Raw genomic sequence first — 22920 nt, 5'->3', positions numbered from 1 at the left:
AACAGCAACATGGAGGAACATGTCGGGCACTTGCGAACAATATTTCAGGTGCTGAAGGAGAACGACCTCTGTGTTAAACGAGAGAAGTGTCTCTTCGGGCAAGAGGAGTCAGCTTCCTCGGCCACGTTGTGGGGCGTGGTGTGTTGCGTATGGATGGGCAGAAGATAAGGGCCATCCAAGAATGGGTTCCGCCAAGTAAAGTGCCAGAATTGCAGTCATTCCTCAGTTTGACAAACTATTATCGGTGTTTCATCGAAGGCTATTCTCTTATTGTTGCGCCCCTCACAAATTTGTTAAAGAAGAATTGGGTATGGCTTTAGACAAGAGCGTGCCAAGATGCTTTTGATGGCTTGAAGAAAGCCTTAGTGAGGGAGTCAGTGCTGCGATTGCCTGTTCATTCGAGACCCTTTGAAGTCCACACGGATGCCTCAGACTTTGTCATTGGCACAGTTATTATGCAAGATGGTCATCTGATCGCATATGACAGTCGCAAGCTGAAAGATGCAGAGAGGCGTTACACAGTACATGAACGTGAGATGACTGTCATTGTGTATTGCCTCAGGACCTGGCGACACTACCTTTTGGGTGCTGAGTTCGTCGTCAAGACGGACAATGTGGCCATGAGCTATTTTCAGACACAGAAGAAGTTGACGCCTAAACAAGCTCGATGGCATATGTTTTTGGCTGAGTTCGACTTTGCCTTGGAGTACAAGGTTGAGAAGACCAATGTTGTGACGGATGCCCTGAGTCGTAGGGTTGAACTGACAGTTGTGCGCGTGGAGCCTTCTAAAGTGCACTTGGAGGGCGCATTGCTGAGCTGCATTCGCGAAGGTACACAGCAGGATTCGATCGCACAACACCTTGTTTCTCTGGCGCAGGTAGGGAAGACTCAATGATTTTAGCTACAGGATGACCTTCTCGTAACAAAAGGGAGACGCATCTTTATGCCACGGTGGGGAAGCCTTCGCCGAGAACTACTTAAGGAGTGCCATGATACACTATGGGTCGGTCATCCTGGTCAGGAGCGGACCTTAGCAATCCTTGAGCGTGGCTACTATTGGCCGCAGATGAAAGACGACGTTGAGGGGTATGTGCGAACATGCCTCATCTGCCAGCAAGATAAGAGGACAAACCAGAAGACTGCTGGTATCCTTGAGCCTCTACCAATTTCAGAACATCCTTGGGATAACATCTCCATGGACTTTATTGTTAGTCTGTCAAAGGTAGAGGGCCTCAGTTTTGTTTTGGTTGTGGTGGATTGTTTCTCAAAGTATGTCACCTTCATCCCAGCTTCCAAGGAGTGCCTTGTAGAGAAGACTGCAGAGTTGTTCGTAAAGCATGTGGTGAAGCATACCAAAGAGTATTGTGAATGATCGCGATGCTCGCTTCACGGGTAAATTCTGGTGTGAAGTATTTCGGTTACTTGGCTCTGATTTGTTGTTTTCAATAAGCTTCCATCCGCAGACAGATGGGCAGACAGAGCGTATCAACGAGATACTTGAACAGTACCTTAGGCACTTTGTTAGTGCCAATCAGAAAAATTGAGTGAAGTTCCTTGATGTGGCACAATTTTGTTACAATCTGTAGAAGAGTGAGTCTTAAGGCCACAACCCGTTTGAGATAGCCACGAGGCAGCAGCCATTGACCTCGCACACTCTTGCCGTACAAGAAAAGGGAAGGTCATTATTCGCCTATCAGTTTGTTCACGACTGGCACGAGCAGAATGAGTTGGCGAATGCATTCTTACACAAGGCGGCAAAGAGAATGAAGAAGTAGACGGACAAGAATCGTTGGCCCGCGGGGTTTCAAGTTGGGGACCAAGTGTTGGTGAAGTTATATCCTAGTCGTACCGGCATCTTTCGCAGACAACACCGCGGACTGCTAAGAAACTATAGATCCTTCACCATCACAAAGAAGGTGGGCAAACTGACATACAAGCTGGAGTTGCTCCCAGACTTTAAGGTGCACCAGGTGTTTCACGTGTGCAACCTCAAACAGTTTCATCCGGATGATGGAGACCCAGAACGTAGTGTGCCACAGCGTGCTCCCATCATGCAGAGGGCCCCGACAGCACAACAAGCCGAAAAACACCTCAATCAGATCCTTCACCGCAAAGTAAACTACTTGAGAGAGACGAAGAAATACTTGGTGCAGTGGGAGGAAACAACAGAACCAGCGTGGGAGCCTACATTTCGAATGAACAGCCGCTACCCGGCTAAAGTCAGAGCTTACCACGAAACAGACAGCGCCGAAGACGATGCATGATTTAAAGGAGGGAGCATGTTCCCTTGCGACTTACATTGTACAGTTACGCTTAGAGTCTGTTTTGCTTTTGTTGAGTCTGATATAAACTGCCCGGCTTAGGTGAATCAATACCCTGAAGGGGCAACTCGTACACTTGAACTGTAATAGCCTGCGGGCAAAATTATGAATGAAGTAAATGCGTTGAAATTTCTTTTGTTCACCCTCGTTGTGATTGCTTCTTGTGATTGCAATTTCTCACCCTCTATTCTATCTTGCACTCTTATTACAAGCTTTTGCGATCGGCAAGCGACGGTGGAGAAGGACCGTCGCGTCGCGCTGACCCATTGAAGGAAATAAGCCCGTGACAATGTGCAGTTTATTTATGCAAGCACTATATGACAATTATATCCTACCCACTTATAATATGGATGTAACCGTGATCTGTATTCTTAAATTGATATGACTCAGATAGGTAACCCTACCCACACCCTACACACTTTCGCCCAAAAAGGCACAAGCTAAACATAAACATGCAGAGAAACCAGGTACATCAGTTTCCAAGTACTTTATATGCATAGAAGTAAAAGCTATGGCCTGAAATCAAGTATTGTATCACAACAAAGACCAGAATACTTGGGTTTCACAATCCACTAAACCAAAGAAAAAGCCTCATAACAACAATGTTAAAAAATGGTGTGTTTTTTTTTTCTCCTCAAAACCATGGTTACTACAGCATTCCTGGAAGGAGGGGTAGACTAAAAATCAATTGACAGTTAGAAGATTAAAGTGCACGATCTCCAGTCAAGCAAATACAAAGACATACTAGGAAGTAACAACAGCAGGTGGCCCAAAGTGTAGTGCTTGCATGAATTAATTTTTCATTTTTGAATTGCAGAACAAGCACATTTTATATGGCTGTACAAGCAAGAAAACTCAACCACGTGCTCATACGCAGGTGCTCCAACGCTCACCTTGAGGGCAGGCTCCTGAAACAATAATCAATGCAGTTTACAGTTCATAGACAACTTGATTTAGCCACTGGATCTATTGGACACATATTGGCAGAGAAATGGGAAACCAAAGGGTGCCATACCAAACACGCTAAGAATGCATCCACACTGACTGATGATATAAACTCAACAAAAGGCTAAGGCAATGCACTATCTGGAAGAAGGGTTAATGGCAATCTTGGTTCCACTAGGTTTGATTTCTCTAAATGATTTTGAACCACCACCAATTGCAATGTTTCCAATGCCCGTCTCCATTGCTTCCCTCTCATCTTTCTCTCTCTTCTTTCTCTCAGACATACTGCGGTCTAGAGATTGGCTTTGGGGCAGAGATTGGGATTGGGATGGCAATTGAGAACAAGGTTGGAAATGTGACTGTGTGGCAGGAGGAGGTGGAGATGCCGATGGTTCAAGGAGTCGAGGACCATCATTAAGCCAGGGGTGAAGCAGCAGTTGAGCTGCAGTTGGTCGCTTTTCTGGATCAAACTCCAGTATTGGAATAAGGAAGTTCGCCATATCATTTGCATCCTGCTCACTGAATGCATATTTCTCGATAAGCACTTTATCCAAAGGCCAGAAACGCAAGTGTCTGATGTGTCTCAAGTCCCCATGTCTATTGAAGAATTCTCGTGAATACCGACCACCTAAAGCAATCTGCAAAGGAAAAATCACTTTTTATAATTCAAAGCAAATAACAGCAAAATAGAAGTTGTCAAGCGAGTGTAACTTCCATACTTTGCGAGGCATCATCCCAAGAAGCTCCATCATTAGTGCCAGGTGGTCCTGTAAAAGAACAAAATACTCAAACACAAGTTCTTTCTTGTATTCAAACCTTTTGAATATACATCTGTAACCCTAAGAAACAAACATGATTGAAACCATGGCAAGTGCTTCAAGTGCAAGAAGAAACTACCTAAGAAGATGATGATAACCAGATCCTATTTGAAGAACAGCATGTTTAAGTTTCATTTCTATCTCACTGAGAGAATCACAGGCAAAACAAGTTCAGTTTCAAATTTCTCCATAAAGAAAAGTTCTTAACAAAAGGGAAAGGGAATCAGAATTTGAAACACAATGGGACAAACAACGAGATATACAATAAATATGCCATTTGTGTCTTTCATATGACAAGAATAAGCATTTCACCCATGTAGAATACAATTGATCTTTTCAAATGTGGTGCAGTAAGCTCTGGATCCAGTCTGATTACACATTTGGATCTTATTTGAGAAACATATTAAATCAAGATCAGAGGTCTGAATGAATTGTATCCATTTGCACCCCTTGCTCAGCCATGATCATGTACCTTGTTGGACTCAGAACCAGAGGGGCCTACACTTGGAGGGCTGGTGCAGTATTTTAGCCCAGTTACCATGCAGAAGCGGGAAGAGTGTCCATCTCTGGCTCATGATCGAGGAAACTGCTCCATCATTAAGGGGTGCAAATGGATTGGATTAGGTCGAACACATCCAACCCAAAACTGACACGTTATTTTAGAATTTGGATCGTAAACAAGATCTGAATGTAAATTCAGATCGGATTTGAACTTACATGGTTACATGTTTTTAGATTCAGATTCAGATTTGAATCATAATTTTCAAATAGGATTTATACTTTGATCCCAGATCAAATCCAATCAATTTATGCTTTGTAAAAGCATTGTTAATAACCCTTTTCTTGCTGGATCCAGTATAACAATACCAAATCCACATCCAGATTCAACTATGCTATATAGGATATAGTTCGGATCTGAAGTTTTACTCCTGTAAATAAAGAGGCAAAAAAAGCAAGATGAATAACTATAAAAATAAGCAAACCGGCATCTATGCTACATCTGACACTGTATTTTTCTAATAAGACATTCTTGCATATGACCTCTCTCTATTTTGACATCATCCTTGAACAACTTATTCAGGATGTACAATTGTACATAGAGCCATGTCAGTGATGTCACATGGATATGGATGTGGATACAGGGATACGGCCATTTTTATGAAGTTTCCAATATGATGTACATAATTGGATATGGAACAAGAGTCAAGGAGTATCCGTGTGACAGACATATCCATGGGATATGGCAAGTATTGTTATAATTTTTTTTTCCTTCATCCCATATAGCACAGCCTAGCAGGTAAAAAGAAAACATAAGATGCAAAAACAGACACAAACAACATTTCCCCCCGACACACTTAGCTGTAAGAACATGCCAAATAATGATGCTTTATTATATCAAATAAGCTGGCACATTGCCTTAAATGTTCTATCATTTTCAGCTCACATACAATAGGAACTATGCAGTCAAAAGCACAAGTTGTTAGACCCTTAAAAGGCCTAGTTGAGACCAGGCAGGATTAGTCAACCTAGTCAGCACAAAAAAAAAGAACTTAAAATGAACTGCTAAAATTAATAGCAAACATGCATTTATCATGAAATTAATCATTTGCAAACAAAATATAACATGTAATGCATCATAAAACTGTATTTTTTGCTCTACAACATCATATATTTTATTCATAATTATCTTGTTGATTAGATCCGCTAGCACTTGCAGTAGAAGAAGCCCCTTCAATTGCTGTTTTTTAGGGAAGGCAGTGGACCGGGGGGAAATGGTGCCCTGCCCCGCCTCACCCCATTTGGACCGGGGATGGAGGACATGAAACGGGGATGGAGGTTAAAATCAAAACCCGTGCGGGGATGGACTTATGTTTTCCCCTGCCCCGCCCTGTCTCCGATCCCGTTAGTAAAATAACTAAAACACCTTTAAGGATGACAGTGGACCGGGGAGAAACTGGGCCCCGTTTGGACCGGGGATGGAGGACATGAAACAAGGATGGAGGTTAAAATCAAAACCCGTGCAGGGATGGAGGGCAGAATTTTGAGATGGGGCGGGGATGGAGACCTTGTCCCCCGCATCCGCCCCGGTCCACTTACATAAAAAATTTAAAACCGCTAATTTGAAATGAGTAAAAATAAAACTTTAAACCTTAAACATAGAGTATACGGAAGAAACACAAAGTGTGTGTGTGTGTGCGTGTGTGAGAGAGTGCTTATATATATATATATATATATATATATATATAGGTACAAAAGAAAAGACAATGCTATCTCCACCAATGGGCCCTACCGCCTACAAGCATCGGCCTAGGCAGTGGTGCTGCACCTAGCCCGACTAGGCAGGCAAGCCAGAGCCTAGTCACCGATTTTGATTACATAGAATAGGAATAAAGCACTTTTTCAAATCATATTCAAGATTATCTTGGATGTGCAAATTACTCATCCAAAATATAATAAGAGAATTTCTATTGTTAGTTTATGCATACAAAAAACAATAAAGCGTTTAAGAGGCAGCAAGAGCAGATGACTCCCAAACCCCACTCACCTTTGCAAGAGCTTTATGTTCTCTCAAAGATATGATCATTTTTTTAAATTTTAGGGCACCTAATGCACTTTTATTCCTTCTAATAAATAACCAGTTAGTCTATGTCACATAGGTACGGGTGCAGGTACGGAGGGTACGACACGGCAATTCTAAAAAATGTGGGTACAGAGATACGGCTATATTATTTCACATAAATACAAATTTCAAAGAATCAAAATCCAACAACAATAAATTAATTTAACATTTAACAACAAATAAGATTAGTTTACTCAAAATTCAATAACAAGTTCTTAGCGGGGTAGGGTTTATCGGGGTCAAGGTGGGGATCAAAATGGCCCCGCCCTTTGACCTAGGTAAAAAAAAACTGTTATTTGGGTCATGTTGGGTCAGGTCAGGGTTGGACCCGACCCAACACGTACCCACACCGTGTCCAGTACCCGTACCCCTGTCAAGCCATGTCGACACGGGTACAGCAGGTGCATTGATGTGTCTATGTTACATAGCATTTAGTAAGTGAAGTAATGAAACCAATTTCACAAGAAATGAACTATCCATGACTCATAAGCATGGCATACCTTTTGCAAAGGGAGTCAATGCCCTTTGAAATGTGAATAAGGAGAGAAGATGAAAGAATGGAAGGGAAACAGAGCTTTAGGCAGAGAATTGGCCCAGCCTATCGAGGGTTATGGCAGGACAAACCTCTTTATAAAATATAAAAAACTACAGGAAAATTTATGTAACTGCCATTGTTTAGAAACAGCAGAAAAATATTTCTAATAACATCATACATTACGAGAATGTGACCAAAGACTCGTACCACTCATGTTAACACTCACAAGTCTCTACCAAACCTTCTCAAGCTATATAGACAATGAACATGAATATGTAATTTTCAACTCCAAATGTCTGCTCTTGCCAAGGCCTTCGTAAACAAGCCCAGAAGGGCTCCACTTGCCATGGCCAGGTGGATCAGCTTATGGGATTTAACTTGAAGGATGCTAAGACTTCAGATACCCAGGGTGCATCACCCTTGTCGCAAGACCTAAGCCAATGGGAAACTATCCTCCATTGGCAAGGGGTTATTTTGGAGTTTAGCACTGCAAGCATGGGGCCACAGTCAACATGGCAACTCCTGACTCGTAATGGGATGTCTAAACCATAACAGTGGTTTCTCCCCGTTATTTGAAAAAAGGCCTTGGTGGATAAGTTTACAACTCTTGAGCTTTTTCATTTTTTTAATTTCTCTGAATTAACTGCTATTCATTTTGAATTAGTCATTGTTTAATGACAAATAATTAAAATTTAAATTTGTTAATTACTTGCCAATTTTTATTTTTTTTAAATGATTTATTTATTTTTGAATGACTTGCTCTTATTTAATTTTTTAAATAATTTAAATTTATTTTTTAATTAGGTGCCATTTTTTACATGTTTTTAATATTTTAAATCACCTATCTTTTATTAAGATGCAAAATCAACTAGGGTGTTAGACCATAACACGTGGGCTTATACCCACTATGGACTGGTCCCATGTTCGACACAAAATCCTGAATACTAATCCCCTTGGCCACTAGAAAGGGGCTCTCTTTGGCTTTATTGCACGAGTCTGCACAAAGAAAATCAATCACATGAAGTGTGGGAGAGCATGAACAATCATGCATCACCCTAACCATGTGAGTATGTACTTGGTGGGGAATTATATTTTTGCATATTTCAAATTGCTTGCCTTTTAATGGCAAGCAATTCAATTTTTTATTTTTGAATTACTTGCCATTTTTTATATTTTAAATCACTTACTATTTTTTGTAATGTTTTAATTTTTAAATTACTTGCCAATTTCAATGACTTCCCCTATTTTTGAATGACTTGCTCTTATTTAATTTTTTAAATAATTTAAATTTATTTTTTAATTAGGTGCCATTTTTTACATGTTTTTAATATTTTAAATCACCTATCTTTTATTAAGATGCAGAATCAACTAGGGTGTTAGACCATAACACGTGGGCTTATACCCACTATGGACTGGTCCCATGTTCGACACAAAATCCTGAATACTAATCCCCTTGGCCACTAGAAAGGGGCTCTCTTTGGCTTTATTGCACGAGTCTGCACAAAGAAAATCAATCACATGAAGTGTGGGAGAGCATGAACAATCATGCATCACCCTAACCATGTGAGTATGTACTTGGTGGGGAATTATATTTTTGCATATTTCAAATTGCTTGCCTTTTAATGGCAAGCAATTCAATTTTTTATTTTTTAATTACTTGCCATTTTTTATATTTTAAATCACTTACTATTTTTTGTAATGTTTTAATTTTTAAATTACTTGCCAATTTCAATGACTTCCCCTTTTTTATGATGACAAAGAACTTGCCTAGCAATCCCCCCATGGCAACCTAGCCACAGGCATATACACCAAGTTTTTCACAAATACAATCTCAATGGAGATTGGATGTCTTGTTTTGAGTTTGATCCCCACTGCAATTACACTTGTTACAAGCTTGGTGTGCATGCCTGTGTAAGTCAAGCCATCACCCCAGGATTTACTATTTTGAGGGTGATGGAAGCCAGTGGGCCTGGTTTCAATGCAGTTTCCTTGCCATAAATAAATGCAAGTAATTCTTAACATTTTTAATTTTTGAATTACTTGCCATATTTTTGTAATTTTAAATCACTTGTCATTTCGTGGCAACTAATTTAAAATTTGAAAAACAATAAATGGCATGTGTCATGAGAAAACATTACTTGCCATTAAAAAAAGTCAAGTAATGCAAAATTAAAGATTAAATTACTTGCAATTAAATGGCAAGTGATTGAAAAGACTAAGTGGGAAGTAACTTTTGATATTTTCAATTTTGAAATTAGTTGTCATTTTTTATATTTGTTAATATTTTAAATCACTTGCATGTAATGGAAAATAATTTCAAAATAAAAAATACTTAATGGGAAGTAACTCAAAATTATTACTTGCCCTTAAATGGCAGGTGATTTAAAATATCAATAATTAAATATTAAATTGAATTAAATGGGGAATAATTTTTAAATTTCTCGCTTTTTTGTTATTTTAAATTATTTTCCATTTAATGGCAAATTATTCAAAAATATCATTTGCCATTAAATGGAAAATGATTTAAAATATTAGAAAAAGCAAGTAATTCAAAAACTAAAAATTGATTTGCTTGCAATTAAATGGCAAGTGATGGCCCACCATGGGCCCACTCTTATAGTTAGGGCAATGCGTGAATGCTCATGCTCTTCTGAAGATCCCACAATTGATTCCTCATGTGCATGCCCATGCATTAAAGCCAAAGGGATTGACTTCCTAGTGGACAATAGGGCTAGTATCCAGTGTTTTGCGGTCAAACAAAGGGTTCGTCCACATTAGGTACAAACCTACTTGAAATGGTTTGACGTCCTAGCAGATTTCCCCATCATTTAAAAAAATGGCAAGTAATGTGTCTCATAGGATTTAAGTAGATAGTGTTGTGTGCTTATTGCCTAAATATAATAATCATGGAACATGTAATTCAAGAGTAATAAGTAAATTTCTTATCCAAGCAATGTGTAAAGCAATTGGTGTCATTGCCCTGTATTTTGCTTTTATACTAGTATCTGCAATTTGACTTATTCCATGAACCTAAGTGATCACCTAAATACAGACAATACACCTTGATGTTTTTTATCTGTAGTATTCAAATAGTCCAATCAACATCTGAATATGATACAACAAAAAGAATTTAATGCAATCAATTTTGCAAAGGAACCTTCTATGATACACCATCTGTAGTGTTGTCTTAATATCAAGATTGTAAGTATCGTATCGTTACCCATATCGGTCGGGCCCATAGTAACACCCTATCGTATCGTAAACATATTGTAAATTTTTAATAAAGAATTCCAAAAAAACAAGAAAAATCGGAAAAAAATAGCAAAAATTCTAAAAAAAATAATTTCACATGAAACAATAATGAATTGCACAAAATACGACCATAAAATCACATATGAAGCATATATATCTCTATGAGCAGCATAAAACATCATCAAACATTAACTAATATAGAATAAAAAATAATATTGCATGCATATCTCACAAGAATAATACAAAATATTAAATATCTTACAATTAAGTACATGCCACAAGACTCATGCTTTCATATTACATAAACAAAAATATTACGATAATAGTTGCACTCGATTTTTAATCAGTTTTCGCTCATTACTTGAGTACACCATTGCCATGTCGGATCATCTTATGCCATATTTGTTGGAGTGTGGAGTATGATTTCTACCTTAATATAAATCTTTAATTTTCACGGATCCAAGGTAAGTTGGCGGAAGGTTGTATGGGGGCACACACCCCGAAGCAATTTTTTTTGGAGAGTAGCTTTATAATTTTACTCATAATAAAGATTTTTTACCTTAAGCCATATGGAGAAGTCGGCCCTCAAGAGGCCTTTTAAACCCCAAAAAAAATTTTGAGTTTCGGGTCCTTTTTAAGTATACCATAACCGCATTGTACGATACGCCATGTATCGTACGATATGACACGATACAGAGATGTATCGTACGATACACCTGATACGGGTTATCGTATCGTAAACCCCAAAAATAATGATACTTGAAAAGCTTGATTTAACTATCTAGCCTAGAGAAGCATAAACAGTGCAATGCTCTTACAACATGTCTATACTTCTCTAGATGAAAAATAAGTTGCTTATTTTTATCTAGTACATGGCATTTAATACAATTGGTGCCCAAGTGGGTTTGCAATCAAGTCCCTGACTTGTAAAACATGCATACTTGTGTCGTGATAAAACAAAACAATTTGATAGACGAGCCACCTAAATAGCTCAAAGTTCTTTCATGTTAAATTTCTCATAGGAAGCTGCTTCTACAATTTGATAGACGAGCCACCTAAATAGCTCAAAGTTCTTTCATGTTAAATTTCTCATAGGAAGCTGCTTCTGAAATATGTTCTTATGAATTCCTTGTTAATACAATATCATCGATGTAAGACAAACCAAATACATGAACCTCTTTTGAACACGAATAAAGGACTGTCAACTTAACTATGATAAAAACCATGTTGACAAATAGCACTGCAAAAGCTTTCAAACCATGAGTTAGAAGCTTGTTTGAGATCATCTATTTCTGTTATCAATCTAAACTTTAAGTAAAAAATATCCTTCATTATACCCAGTGGGTTCCTCCATGTACAAAATATCCTTCACATGTAAAAAAAAGGTATCAAGCTATTTTATGTCTTATCATTGCTAGCATCCAATAAAAGTACCAATCAAATGGCCTGCAATTTTACCATAGTCCATAGGACAAAATGCTTCGTCATAGCCTATGTACAAAATACCCTTCCCATGTAAAAAAACATTAGTTACATCAAGATATTATATGTTTTAATCACTATTAATGTCTAAATAAAGTAATGAGAACTGCATTCTCCTAAAACTTATCCATTGTAGGCGTCAATGCATATGCCTCAGATTTAGGCAAATTTAATTGTCACAAGTGTGGATGTGAATGTAAAAACAAGATCTCCTCAAAGAATGACTTTTTGTCAAGGTGAAAAGGACCAGTCCAGGCAAAAAGGAACATAGATTGCATGAATTATGTGACAAAAAGAGAATGAGGAGGAGATCTCATTCTCCAACATTAAGCATGATGTCTAAGAGTCAGGTAAGGCTTGGCCCAGCATTCATCTACACCATCATTCCCCTCTTTCCTAGGGTTTCTAACAGTTTTTCTTTTAATTTAAACAAAAGAATGTTACATGTAATGGTTGCAAAAGAAGAAAAGAAAATGCATGAACAGCTTCAAAAATCAGAACTAGATAACTTTTGTTGTGCAATATCAGAAATATATGGTTCAGACTTCAGATCTGATATGGTTATAATTTCAATCAGTCAAAGAGAAAAGAGAAGTTTTAAGGATGATTAATCAGATCTATTGTGAAAATATTTGCTTTTGAGTGTGGCATTAGTTTGCATATTGACACATGGAGAAGATAAACGTGATCTTTTTGGTGGCCATGGAGCTGCATGGCTGCTGGTTGTGTGATAATTGGTCATGGTGTTACGTTTATTACCAACATCAAAAGATATTTACATCCAAAAGTTGTTTCAAATAGTTTCTCATCTTAACAGAACTAATTTGTTTTTCTCAATACATCCAAACGAGAACCTTGTAACAAAAGACATCCAAACAATCCCTTAAAGAAACATGTCTTCACATGTCATGATTTTGATTTTAGTATTTTAGTGGCCAACATGCCGACATATTCTACAGATTTGTGATACATAGTTTTTGTCATTTTTGGAAAGTTGTGAATTGTTGGCAAATTATAATGTGACTTTTAAATTAATAAAAAAGCTTGCTACAAATTTCTTTCTATAAAGATAAGAATATTTCAGAAATCGAACAAACGGTAGCCACTAACAAGTTATAAGATGTTAGGTAGATTACTGTCCTTGACTAGCCTCATGCTTCCTGTTAAATATGTTATCCTTCTCAACTATCACACGCAGCCCATAACAAAAAAAACTCCATGGGAAAGAAAGGACCCCCCAAAAAAAAAGACTTTGCATGATATCATGATAAACACAATGGCAAAGAGATGATTTTAACATTGCTATTTTAATATAATCTGTCGTATTTGATATAATGTCACCATGTCAAAAGGATGACAATAATAATAAGTTGCTATTATGATCATAGTTTTAACTTATAATAATTAATATGGTGAAAGGACGACAATAATAACAAGTTGGTATTATGATTATAGTTTTAAACTTATAATACTTATTAGTCAGTTATCCATTAGCATGGAGCTCATTTCCCTTGGAAGAACCTGTCATGTAGACAAATAGTGATTTTCATTTGTCTTCAATGTTTTGAGAAATTACAACTAGAATGAGAATTTCTAGCATAAATAATCCACCTAACCACATAAAGGAAAAAGAATAAACAAAAAGGACTTGCATGAGGCATCCTAAACTTTAAAAAAGGGCCCAATGTTAGACCAAATATAGACAATATAGGTTGAAAAATACAATAAGATCAGCCTACCACCAGTTAAGAGCTATCACTTCAGTACTGCGAGACAAAGAGTTGGTGTGGGAATTTGATCATCAATGAAGGAATGGAGGGACAGGCTACCAAGTCGGAAAGTCCTGCTCCTCATGATGCTAAACCAGTAATTTAACCATAATTTTTAATTTGACAATTTGTGTGCAGGTGATTAGAGCAACCTAAATAGTTCTCTCAAAAAGAGAAAACTTAAAATATAACAAAAGAGAGGCAAAAACAGCAAATAGCAAAATTTCTTCTAAAATGTGATCAAGAAGGATTGAAATACCTCGTCCCTATCAAAATTGTCGCCACTATGAGGATCAAAAAGAACATCCCCAGTTGCAAGCTCAAAACAGATGCATGCAAAGGACCATAGATCTGCCGAGGTAGAGTACTTAGACCCAAGGAGAACCTCAGGGCACCTGTATTGTCGTGTTTGAATGTCACTTGTAAATTGTTTGTAAATCCAACAAGCATTTCCAAAATCAACCAATTTGCACTTCAAATCTAGTGAGCTCAGGAGCTTTTGTCGTGTAGAATGACTCCTTCTATGTGTGCGGTTCACGTGCTGTGTTTCCTTCTTATCGTTGAAATCCAATGGACTGGATTTGCTGGCAGAACTTTCAGGTAGATCCTCTGGATATTTTCCATCCAATTTTTTACCAGAGGAATCTTCACCAGTCGGATCATTCTTGCCATCCAATTCTGCATCTTGATTGACCCCACTACCTGCACAATCTTGTGCTGCTTTCTTAGCCTTCCGCTTGATTTTCTTCTTCTGGTTCCTTGTCAAATCACCATTCGCGCTCTTCACATCTTTTACAACCCCAGAGTTCACAGAAAAGGTTGTCTTGTCCTTATTAGTGGGAAGGATCAGAGGAGCACCAGACCGCCCCGGATCCTTGGATGAGTCTATCATAGAGAGTAGTAAAATATTCTCTGGTTTCAGATCAGTGTGTATAATAGAAAGTTGCCGATGCAAGTAATCCAACCCCACCAAAATATAGTAACAAATTTCTTTAACCATATGGAGTGGCACTCCTTTATAGTCGGTATACTTAATGAGCGTCAGCAGATTATCTCCTAAATACTCAAACACCATACAGACATGCTGTCCATTCGGCCCAGAATGCTTGAAGTGATCCAACAACTTAACAACGCACTTGCTATCGCCTAGATCGCCCTCCGATATTTGTTTAAGAATCGTAATCTCATCCATGGCTGCTTCTGTGTAGTGTTGTGCACTCTTCTGAACTTTCAACGCTACATATCTCTAAAAACACCAAAAATCAACAAGTGGGTATCAACCATTACTTCTCCAAATAACGCAAAATGCAAAATTTCAATAAAAACCAAACAATGAATACAAAAAACATCTACAGAGACACCCAAAAAAATGAATTTTAACACTATCAATTGTCTATACTTAAAACTACAAACACAATGCACCATGAAACCCCTCAAAAAGTAACAAAAGACAAAGTTTTGCAAAAAAAAAAAAGAGAACAGAAAAACGACGATTTTGCAATCATCTATATAATAACAGATCCAAAAAAATCAGAAAAAATTGCATCCAAACCAATAAATCGAACTTTTGACGCTAAAAATTTCCAACTACCGATTCAAGGAAAAATGGGGAATACAGAAAACTCTAGAACCGAGATGAAAAGAAGAAAGAGACACAGAGGGTGGGTGGCGGGAAGAAGACAATGTACGGACGTTGTGTTGGGTGTCCCAGGCGAGCCAGACGGTGGAGAAATGGCCCCAGCCGAGCTTGCTCTGGACGACGTAGGAGCCACCCTTGAAGGTGTCGCCGATCCGGACGGCGTGGTAGCCTCCCCTCCGGTAGTCCTCCGTCCCCTCGTCCTCCGACGTGTAGTCGCTGCTCTCGCTCCGATCCTCGCTCTTGGCCTCCGCCATCTGCCCCGAAAAACCAACAGGAAAGAGAAATCCCCCAACCACCTCTCTCTCTCTCTCTCTCTCTCTCTCTCTCTCGAATTACAGGATTCTTAGGATTCTTTAGGGTTTGCTCGAAGCACACCCTTCGCATCCAAAAAGGCAAAACTTCTGTCTCTCTCTCGCGCGCGCACAGTGGTATTTGCTTACCAATCAATATTAAAAACAAAACAAAACCATGTCTCAGAAATGGCACATAATATCCTACAAATGACAAAAGAGAATAGCGATATATACAGTATACAAATGTTCGTTATTCGTCAATGAAAATCCAATAAGCGATTAGAGACGTGTATTGTTCACACCCTACGTAAATAAAATTTTATTCGCAAAAAGAGTTAACGATGTATGTGATGAACAAATACTTGTAATGTTCACTCTTCGTTGATATAGACATAGCCTGTAAAAGCAATTAGAAAATATCGTTGACATAGCCCATAAAAAAAAATCGCGATAACATGTAACCTTCATACGTCATTATGTAAATCATGATGGTACGTGTCATTCAATTAGACAAAGCTTATTGTCTAAAAGACAGATGTCATTGTGTAAATCGCAATGATATAACGATTTACACAATAACGTCTATGTCAGCCACATCTGAATAAAAATCGCATTGTGCATGAGTACAAATCACGATAAAATTGCACGGTCAATGTTTGTGCAAATCGTTTTAGACTTTTATCAATCATTGTGTAAATCATGATAGGAACACAGATCGTAAATGCAAATCAGTGATATTTTCACGCTACAAAACGCTAAACGCTTGTTTGATTTTTATTTTCGAACGCCTATCATTACAACGATTTGTTTAGTAGCATTTGTGTGCTACACTTATACATAAATCGATGTTAACAAAAACATCATATCTCACAAATCGACACTAGAAAATATATATAATCTTACAAATCAATATACGACAATTCAACATAATATATTACAAATCAGTATACGGCATTTCAGTATAATGTCATACAAATCGATATACGACAATTAAACATAATATATTATAAATCGATATTAACAACCAAAACAATATCTCAATAATCGACACTAGAAAATACATAATATCTTACAAATCTATATACGAAAATTCAGCATAATATATTACAAATCGATATTAACAAAATAATATCTCACAAAAATCGATATAATATCTTAAAGTATTGCAAAATTTACATTGTTGCGATTTGGGCGCTTGAGGTAGCGATTTGCGTATTCAACACACGTTTGCCAGTTCATAATTTTGGTTTATGGATCAATGTGAATTTTGTATAGTCTTACAAAATTTGTTATAAATGTCTGCACATAAAAAAATTGGAAATTGAAAGTTAAACAAAAAAATTGTTATCTCTCTCTCAGCAGTAGAACGTAACCCTCTTCACGTTATCCTTGAGAACAGGTAGACGTTTAAAATGACTTTCTCTTACTCTTGGGGGCCTCGCATCCTTCGTAGCTTTCTAGGTAATCTTGCAGTCTGGGTTTTTGTATCTTTTTCAACTAGAAAATCCTTCAATTTTTCGCATAGTTCTTTGTGAAATCCAGGTATATTATCCTGAAAAAAAAAACAAAAATGAAAACAATATAAAAATGCAATCATCAATAATATAGGTTAATAAAACATGTTTAAGTGTACAGCATACAGCGGTGAATTCTGGTGCTCGTCCATAGTATATTGCTTCAATATACTTCATTACAAAGACGCCACAATCGACGTTATTATTTTGTAAAAGAGCATCCTCTATGATGTGAAGTCTCCATGGGCCAATGTTGACACCCAACATGTCTTTGAAAAATCTAACTTGTGGTTTATGCAAAACCAAGTAAATTCTGGGCCACGGTATGAGATACAATAATCTTAAAGATAAAAACTTACCAAATGCAGAATATCACAGTCCACACCAATGTCATAGTCCAAGGAGTTGTATAGCCATATTTTTTGTTTTCGTACATCCAACACGTATAAGACCCAATGTTTTTCTGATTGCCATAATGTAGGAATAAATATCTACAAATCGATTATAAAATATTTTAAAAAATGAATATGGAAATGCGTATTGATACCATAAAAAATAATGTTAAGAATCAATATATAAATCAATATTAAGAATCAAACCAATATCTTAAATTGATATTAGGAATCAGCATAGAATCAAAATATCTTAAATCGCTATAGAAATTTCTATTGATAGCTTAAAAATAGATATTAAGAATGAGCATAGAAATTGATACTAAGAATCAAAACAATATCTTAAAACGATATTAAGAATCAGCATAGAAATTGATATTAAGATTCAGAGCAATATCTTAAATCGATTTAGAAATTCGTATTGATATCTAAAAAATTGATATTGAGAATCAAAACAGTATCCTAAATCGATATTAAGAATCATCATAGAAATCAATATTAAAAATGAGAACAATATCTTAAATCGATATTTAGAATCAGCATAGAAATCGCTATTAAGAATCAAAACAATATCTTAAATCGATATTAATAATCTAAACAATATCTTAAATATCGATGAGGAATAATCAACATAGAAATTAATATTAAGAATCAAAACAATGTCTTAAATCGATATGCAAATTCCTATTGATAGCTTAAAAATCGACATTAAGAATCAAAACAAGATCTTAAATAGATTTAACATCTTATAAATCGATATGGTCACAAACCTTTTCACTTGAAAAAAAGTCAGTGATTTGGTCATCGTCACCCCAGTATTGTATTCCGTCTAGAAATCCAATCGCGTATGACATTTAGCGGACAATACTCTATTGAATAAAACAGTAATAATAGTAAGTTTAAAACACGAAGGTACATTAGTAAATAAAATGACAAAATAAACATATAAGATAACCGATATACCATAAAATAAGAGGTGATGATGCAGACCAACATGGTTCTTCCCTTGCTTTGAATATACATGACAAAATCATGTATAGTCTCTTTAGAACAAATATGCATTTGTTAATATACATACATATGTCATGCGTTAATATATACCTGATAGTGGTTTCATACGTACAAAATTACTGATAGTGTGTCCTTTTGCAAATTCATCTTGCATCCAGTCGATGTTCTCTTTGAGCACTTTGTTGAGTTTTCTAGCACCTTGTTTTGTAGATACTGCACTGAAATTAGCTGAATATTCAGTAAAATAATTGTAGTATTATATTCAGTAAACAAACTATAAATGACATAAAAAAGATGAAGTAGGTTATAGAAATTGAAGCTACCCTTTTTTGCGGACGTTCGAATGAATCGTAGTGTCCTTCTTCGACATCGATACAGCTTGCGCTTAGAAGAAGATTAGAGGAAACATCAGTTTTTTGTTCATTGCTCACGAAGCAGGTTATAGGAAAGGCTCCTTTTCTTCTTTAAATGAAACATCGCATGTTTCATGCTTTTAAAAGAAACATCTTGTGTGCCTTGTGAAACACGATGATTCATTCATTTATTGTTCACATCGTTTCACATCCCATCAGTTTTCAAAAATCACGTAAAAAGAATATTAACAAATAAATAAATTATATTGCATATTAATTAAAAGACGTTGTTTCATTTGCTAGTATCATCAACACAATGTTAGTATGTGTAAATGAATGACATGTAGCATAACATCAATAGCGTGTCAGATCCTAAACCCTATACTAATGTTATGTGACGTTTCTTGCAACTAAAGAAATCGATATATATAATAAACTCAAAACTAGTAATCGCTATATGATTTAGCAAACGTAAGTACAAATCGTGGTAACTACATAACGCTATATCTATTAATCGCTATCACAAGAAACGTTATAAATAATAAACCCTAAACCAGTAATCGCTATACGATTTAGCAAACGTAAGTACAAATAATGGTATCTTCATAATTGCTATACTGAGTAATCGACATATTAAGTAATCGCTATCACAAGAAACACTAAAAGTAATAAACCCTAAGCTAGTAATCACTATACGATTTAGCAAACGTAAGTACAAATCGTGATAACTTCCTAAACACTATATATATTAAGCGCTATACAGAGCAATCGCTATCACAATAATCTCGATACATAATAAACCCTAAGCTAGTAATCGTTATACGTAAGTACAAATCATGAAAGAGTTATATAATTACAAACCTAAGTTTATGTAGTCTTATTTTTCAGTGGCACTTCTGTGTTACACTTATTAAGGAAAGAATTATATAATTACAACAAAGAATGTCAGAATTACAACATAGAATTACCGGGATACACAAATCACATATGTTTATTCACTTGCTCTTGACGACTCAGATGGACATAGAACTCGTCTTTTTCTTGGACTTGGTGGAGTCTCTTTATTCGGTGGCTTCTTCGTTCCCTTGATCTTATAAAATCCATTGGTAATCATCTTAACCAGTGACTCAATTTGTTTACTCAAATTCTGCACGTCCTTATGTAACTTCTTATTCTCACTCTCCAGCATCGCTAACCTTTGGTCGGACGATACATTCTCCTTTGGGACTTGTGTTTGCTCCTTATCGTGTACTGCAATAAATAGAATCGTAGTATCCACCAAATGGACACGATGACATTACGTCTATGCTGGAGGATGACACACTTAGAGACAAAAGTGACCTCACTTTCAGATTGCTTCTCCTCAATCTATCGATTTCCACGCATAGGTTGTTAATATTGTTTGAAATAGTTGGGGTCATATTATCGTTCTTTATAATATACATAATAGTAATTTTTTTAACGAGGAGCAAGGATTGGGTAGGACGAGGCAAGTATAAGTCTATCTGTGCACAGGTTTTGACTTTAACCTTCATTCTTGGTTCATTCTTTGTTTCATGTTCTCCATTTTCGATCCAAACTAGATGAGGTGAGGCGAGCCTCCGTTCCCCAGTCCACTGTCTTCCCTTAGTAGGTAGGGCTGGTAAACCAGCTGAACAAGCTGAAGTGTTCAAGCTTGGCTCATTTTTGTGGCGATCCGAGACAACTTTGAGTTAATGAGCCCAAGTTAAACAAGACGAGCTTGAGCTGGCATGTTGACAAAAAATACATTGTTTTAGAGCAAGGAGAAATAAGATAAAAAAAATACATATAAAATATGTGTAAAATATATCTAAAACATATTTCTTACCACCTAACAAGCTTTTATGAGTTGAGCCGCGCTGTAAAACCTATTTTATGAGTCTGCCGAGCGATGAGTGGCTTGGCTTGTTTTTCAGCCTTATGGATGACCTTTAATTGGATCCATCCAGTTTTTCTTTAGGGTAAGTTTGAATTGCTCCTAATATGAGTTTCGAGAATTTGGATTTGGGATCCAAGGATCTCAAAACCTTGGTTTTTTGGTCTGACCCCGGCGACCCAAAATTGAACCAAAGAACCATAGATTTATGTCGTTTTGGAGATCTCAGATCTGTCCCCATTTACATGGAGGTCAGATCTTGTGTGACCTTCATCACCATGTTCCTGGATCTTTGAGATCATTCAAGCTCATCCTTTTTTTAAGTGTTTGAAATTGTCACGGTTTTTTTTTTTATAAACAGCTAAAATATTGTTTGAATTGAGTTAGAAACTTTGGGTGATAAATAAGCTATAAATAGTCGATATTGTTACCATGATACCAATAAGTTTAACCCACATGCAGCCTTGAGCCTACGCTCATGCCTAACGACCATGGCCTACTCGAGTTGGTCAGATATCCGACTTTGACCCATATCCCGTTTAATCTTTGAGCTTGTCGTCCCACAGGGTGTTGGTGTGGTGGAGTGGGGACCTTGGCTGCTAGCCGGCCAGTCAAGGTCCCATTCTCATGGGCGTCTCTTCTTGCTCAAGCTGACACCCAACATAGGTTTTGGAGGTGTGCTCCTAACTTTGGAGTTTTACACCGCCAGCATAACGACCGCAGCTTATGGTAGGCTGAGCCTTCGTGATCTGGTTTTTGTGCCTCGTGCAATTTCTTTGGGTTATAAATAAAAATTAATAAATAAATAAAACTTGAGTTGGCCCTTTGACATCTTTTTCCTCTCCTCCAAAACCAATGTTGTCCTATTGGTGTTTATCGGCCGTGAGATCTATAGTATCAGCAAAAAATTGATACGATTCACTCTTGAATCAGTTTTTTTTTTTTTTATATAAATATAAAAATACTTCAAATTATTTTTTAATATTATTTTAATAACTTTAATATGTGTCACATTTTGATTGGCACAGAATAGCAATCGTTCAAAACATCCTCGAGACAAAAAGACAGGTTCAGGTGGCCATCCGTAGCATCCCTCCATCGCACCAGTACAACTATTACTCATCTGTATGTTTGTAAAAGTGGGGTCAAGACTCATTCTGAGCCTATGTAGGGAATCACTAAGTATGTACATACAAATCCAAGTATATGGAAAATATGCATTTATCAATATAACACAATAACTATGCCAATCATTCAAGCAGTCAATTATTGCAATTACAATAAAAAAACATTACAGTGAATAATAATTCTGTGTACATCAATAATTCAAATCATGTTATGTATATCAATGCAAAAACATATTGCAAAGCATAAACATTTATCTTAGAGCATGAACATAAACCATAACACATGTTTATCCTATAAGGGCATATTTTCAACACGTTTAGCATCACAACTTCGTGTAATTTATGAGACTTTTTGTTTATTTTGCTTAACTCTTTCTTGGCGGGTACTCGTAGGACACTTATCATACAGATGAGACCACATAGGGGTTTATTATGTTATGTGTTTTTTAATAACCCGTGTGACTAACTAAAACAGATCCGCCGTGGGTGACCCATGACCATGAGACATTTTTCACCAATGCGATGAACAAACTATATTGGGCAGCCTGACATACCACCTAGGTCATTAGATAGTCTCAGCCCCCTAACTCGGAGGACTGAAAACTAAAAGAGATGCCCATGACTCTCAAAATAAAATAGATGGTCTCACAGAGTTTGTATTATCTACCTTCTCCAAGGTTGACCATAGTCAAAATGAGTATTAGGACTTGTTATTACAAGGTGCACGCATGTGCATATGACTCGACACGCAGGGCTCTCTAGCCCAAGTGCCCCTCTAAGGTAACATTCACAATGGCCACTGACATGAGCCACAAATTACCCATTAGCTAGTAGTTTCTCATTTTCATAAGCTTGTCAATTCAATAACCCATTCATAGTGCCCCCGATACCTTTAAACCAAATGTGCACAGTACCCCCCCACTAAGGTAAATATATGTTATGTGCATGTGT

At 36.9% G+C, this 22920-nt stretch overlaps 1 protein-coding gene across 2 annotated transcripts; it reads right to left on the bottom strand.

The window, feature by feature from the left end:
• Positions 1–3089: 3089 nt before the first annotated feature.
• Positions 3090–15779, bottom strand: LOC149827854 (uncharacterized). 2 transcript variants are annotated; one of them, XM_090018272.1, is made up of 4 exons: positions 15436–15779; positions 14003–14979; positions 3987–4034; positions 3090–3905 (listed from the first exon to the last, which is right to left on the bottom strand). In XM_090018272.1, exons 1-4 carry the CDS (start codon positions 15764–15766, stop codon positions 3405–3407), a joined length of 1857 nt encoding a protein of 618 aa, XP_089874398.1. In that variant the 5' UTR covers positions 15767–15779; the 3' UTR covers positions 3090–3404. The 2 variants fall into 2 exon arrangements, with proteins under 2 accessions (XP_089874398.1, XP_089874399.1); XM_090018273.1 differs by having other exon boundaries at positions 14003–14989; positions 15436–15759.
• Between the last annotated feature and the right edge of the window lie 7141 nt (positions 15780–22920).

The sequence above is a fragment of the Nuphar pumila genome, chromosome 10 (assembly GCF_984573655.1).
Source record: "Nuphar pumila chromosome 10, dmNupPumi1.hap1.1, whole genome shotgun sequence".
Lineage (NCBI taxonomy): Eukaryota > Viridiplantae > Streptophyta > Magnoliopsida > Nymphaeales > Nymphaeaceae > Nuphar > Nuphar pumila.
This window is presented reverse-complemented; position numbering and strand designations above follow the sequence as displayed.

Bases quoted from the DNA above. Each gene is read 5' to 3' on its own strand.
- LOC149827854 (XM_090018272.1), bottom strand. From the start codon at position 15,766: ATGCGAAGGGTGTGCTTCGAGCAAACCCTAAAGAATCCTAAGAATCCT. The intron at 4,035-14,002 runs GTATTTCAATCC...GTTCTTTTACAG, and splicing joins ACAATTTTGATAGGGACGAG to GACCACCTGGCACTAATGAT. The intron at 3,906-3,986 runs GTATGGAAGTTA...TTTCCTTTGCAG, and splicing joins TTGGGATGATGCCTCGCAAA to ATTGCTTTAGGTGGTCGGTA.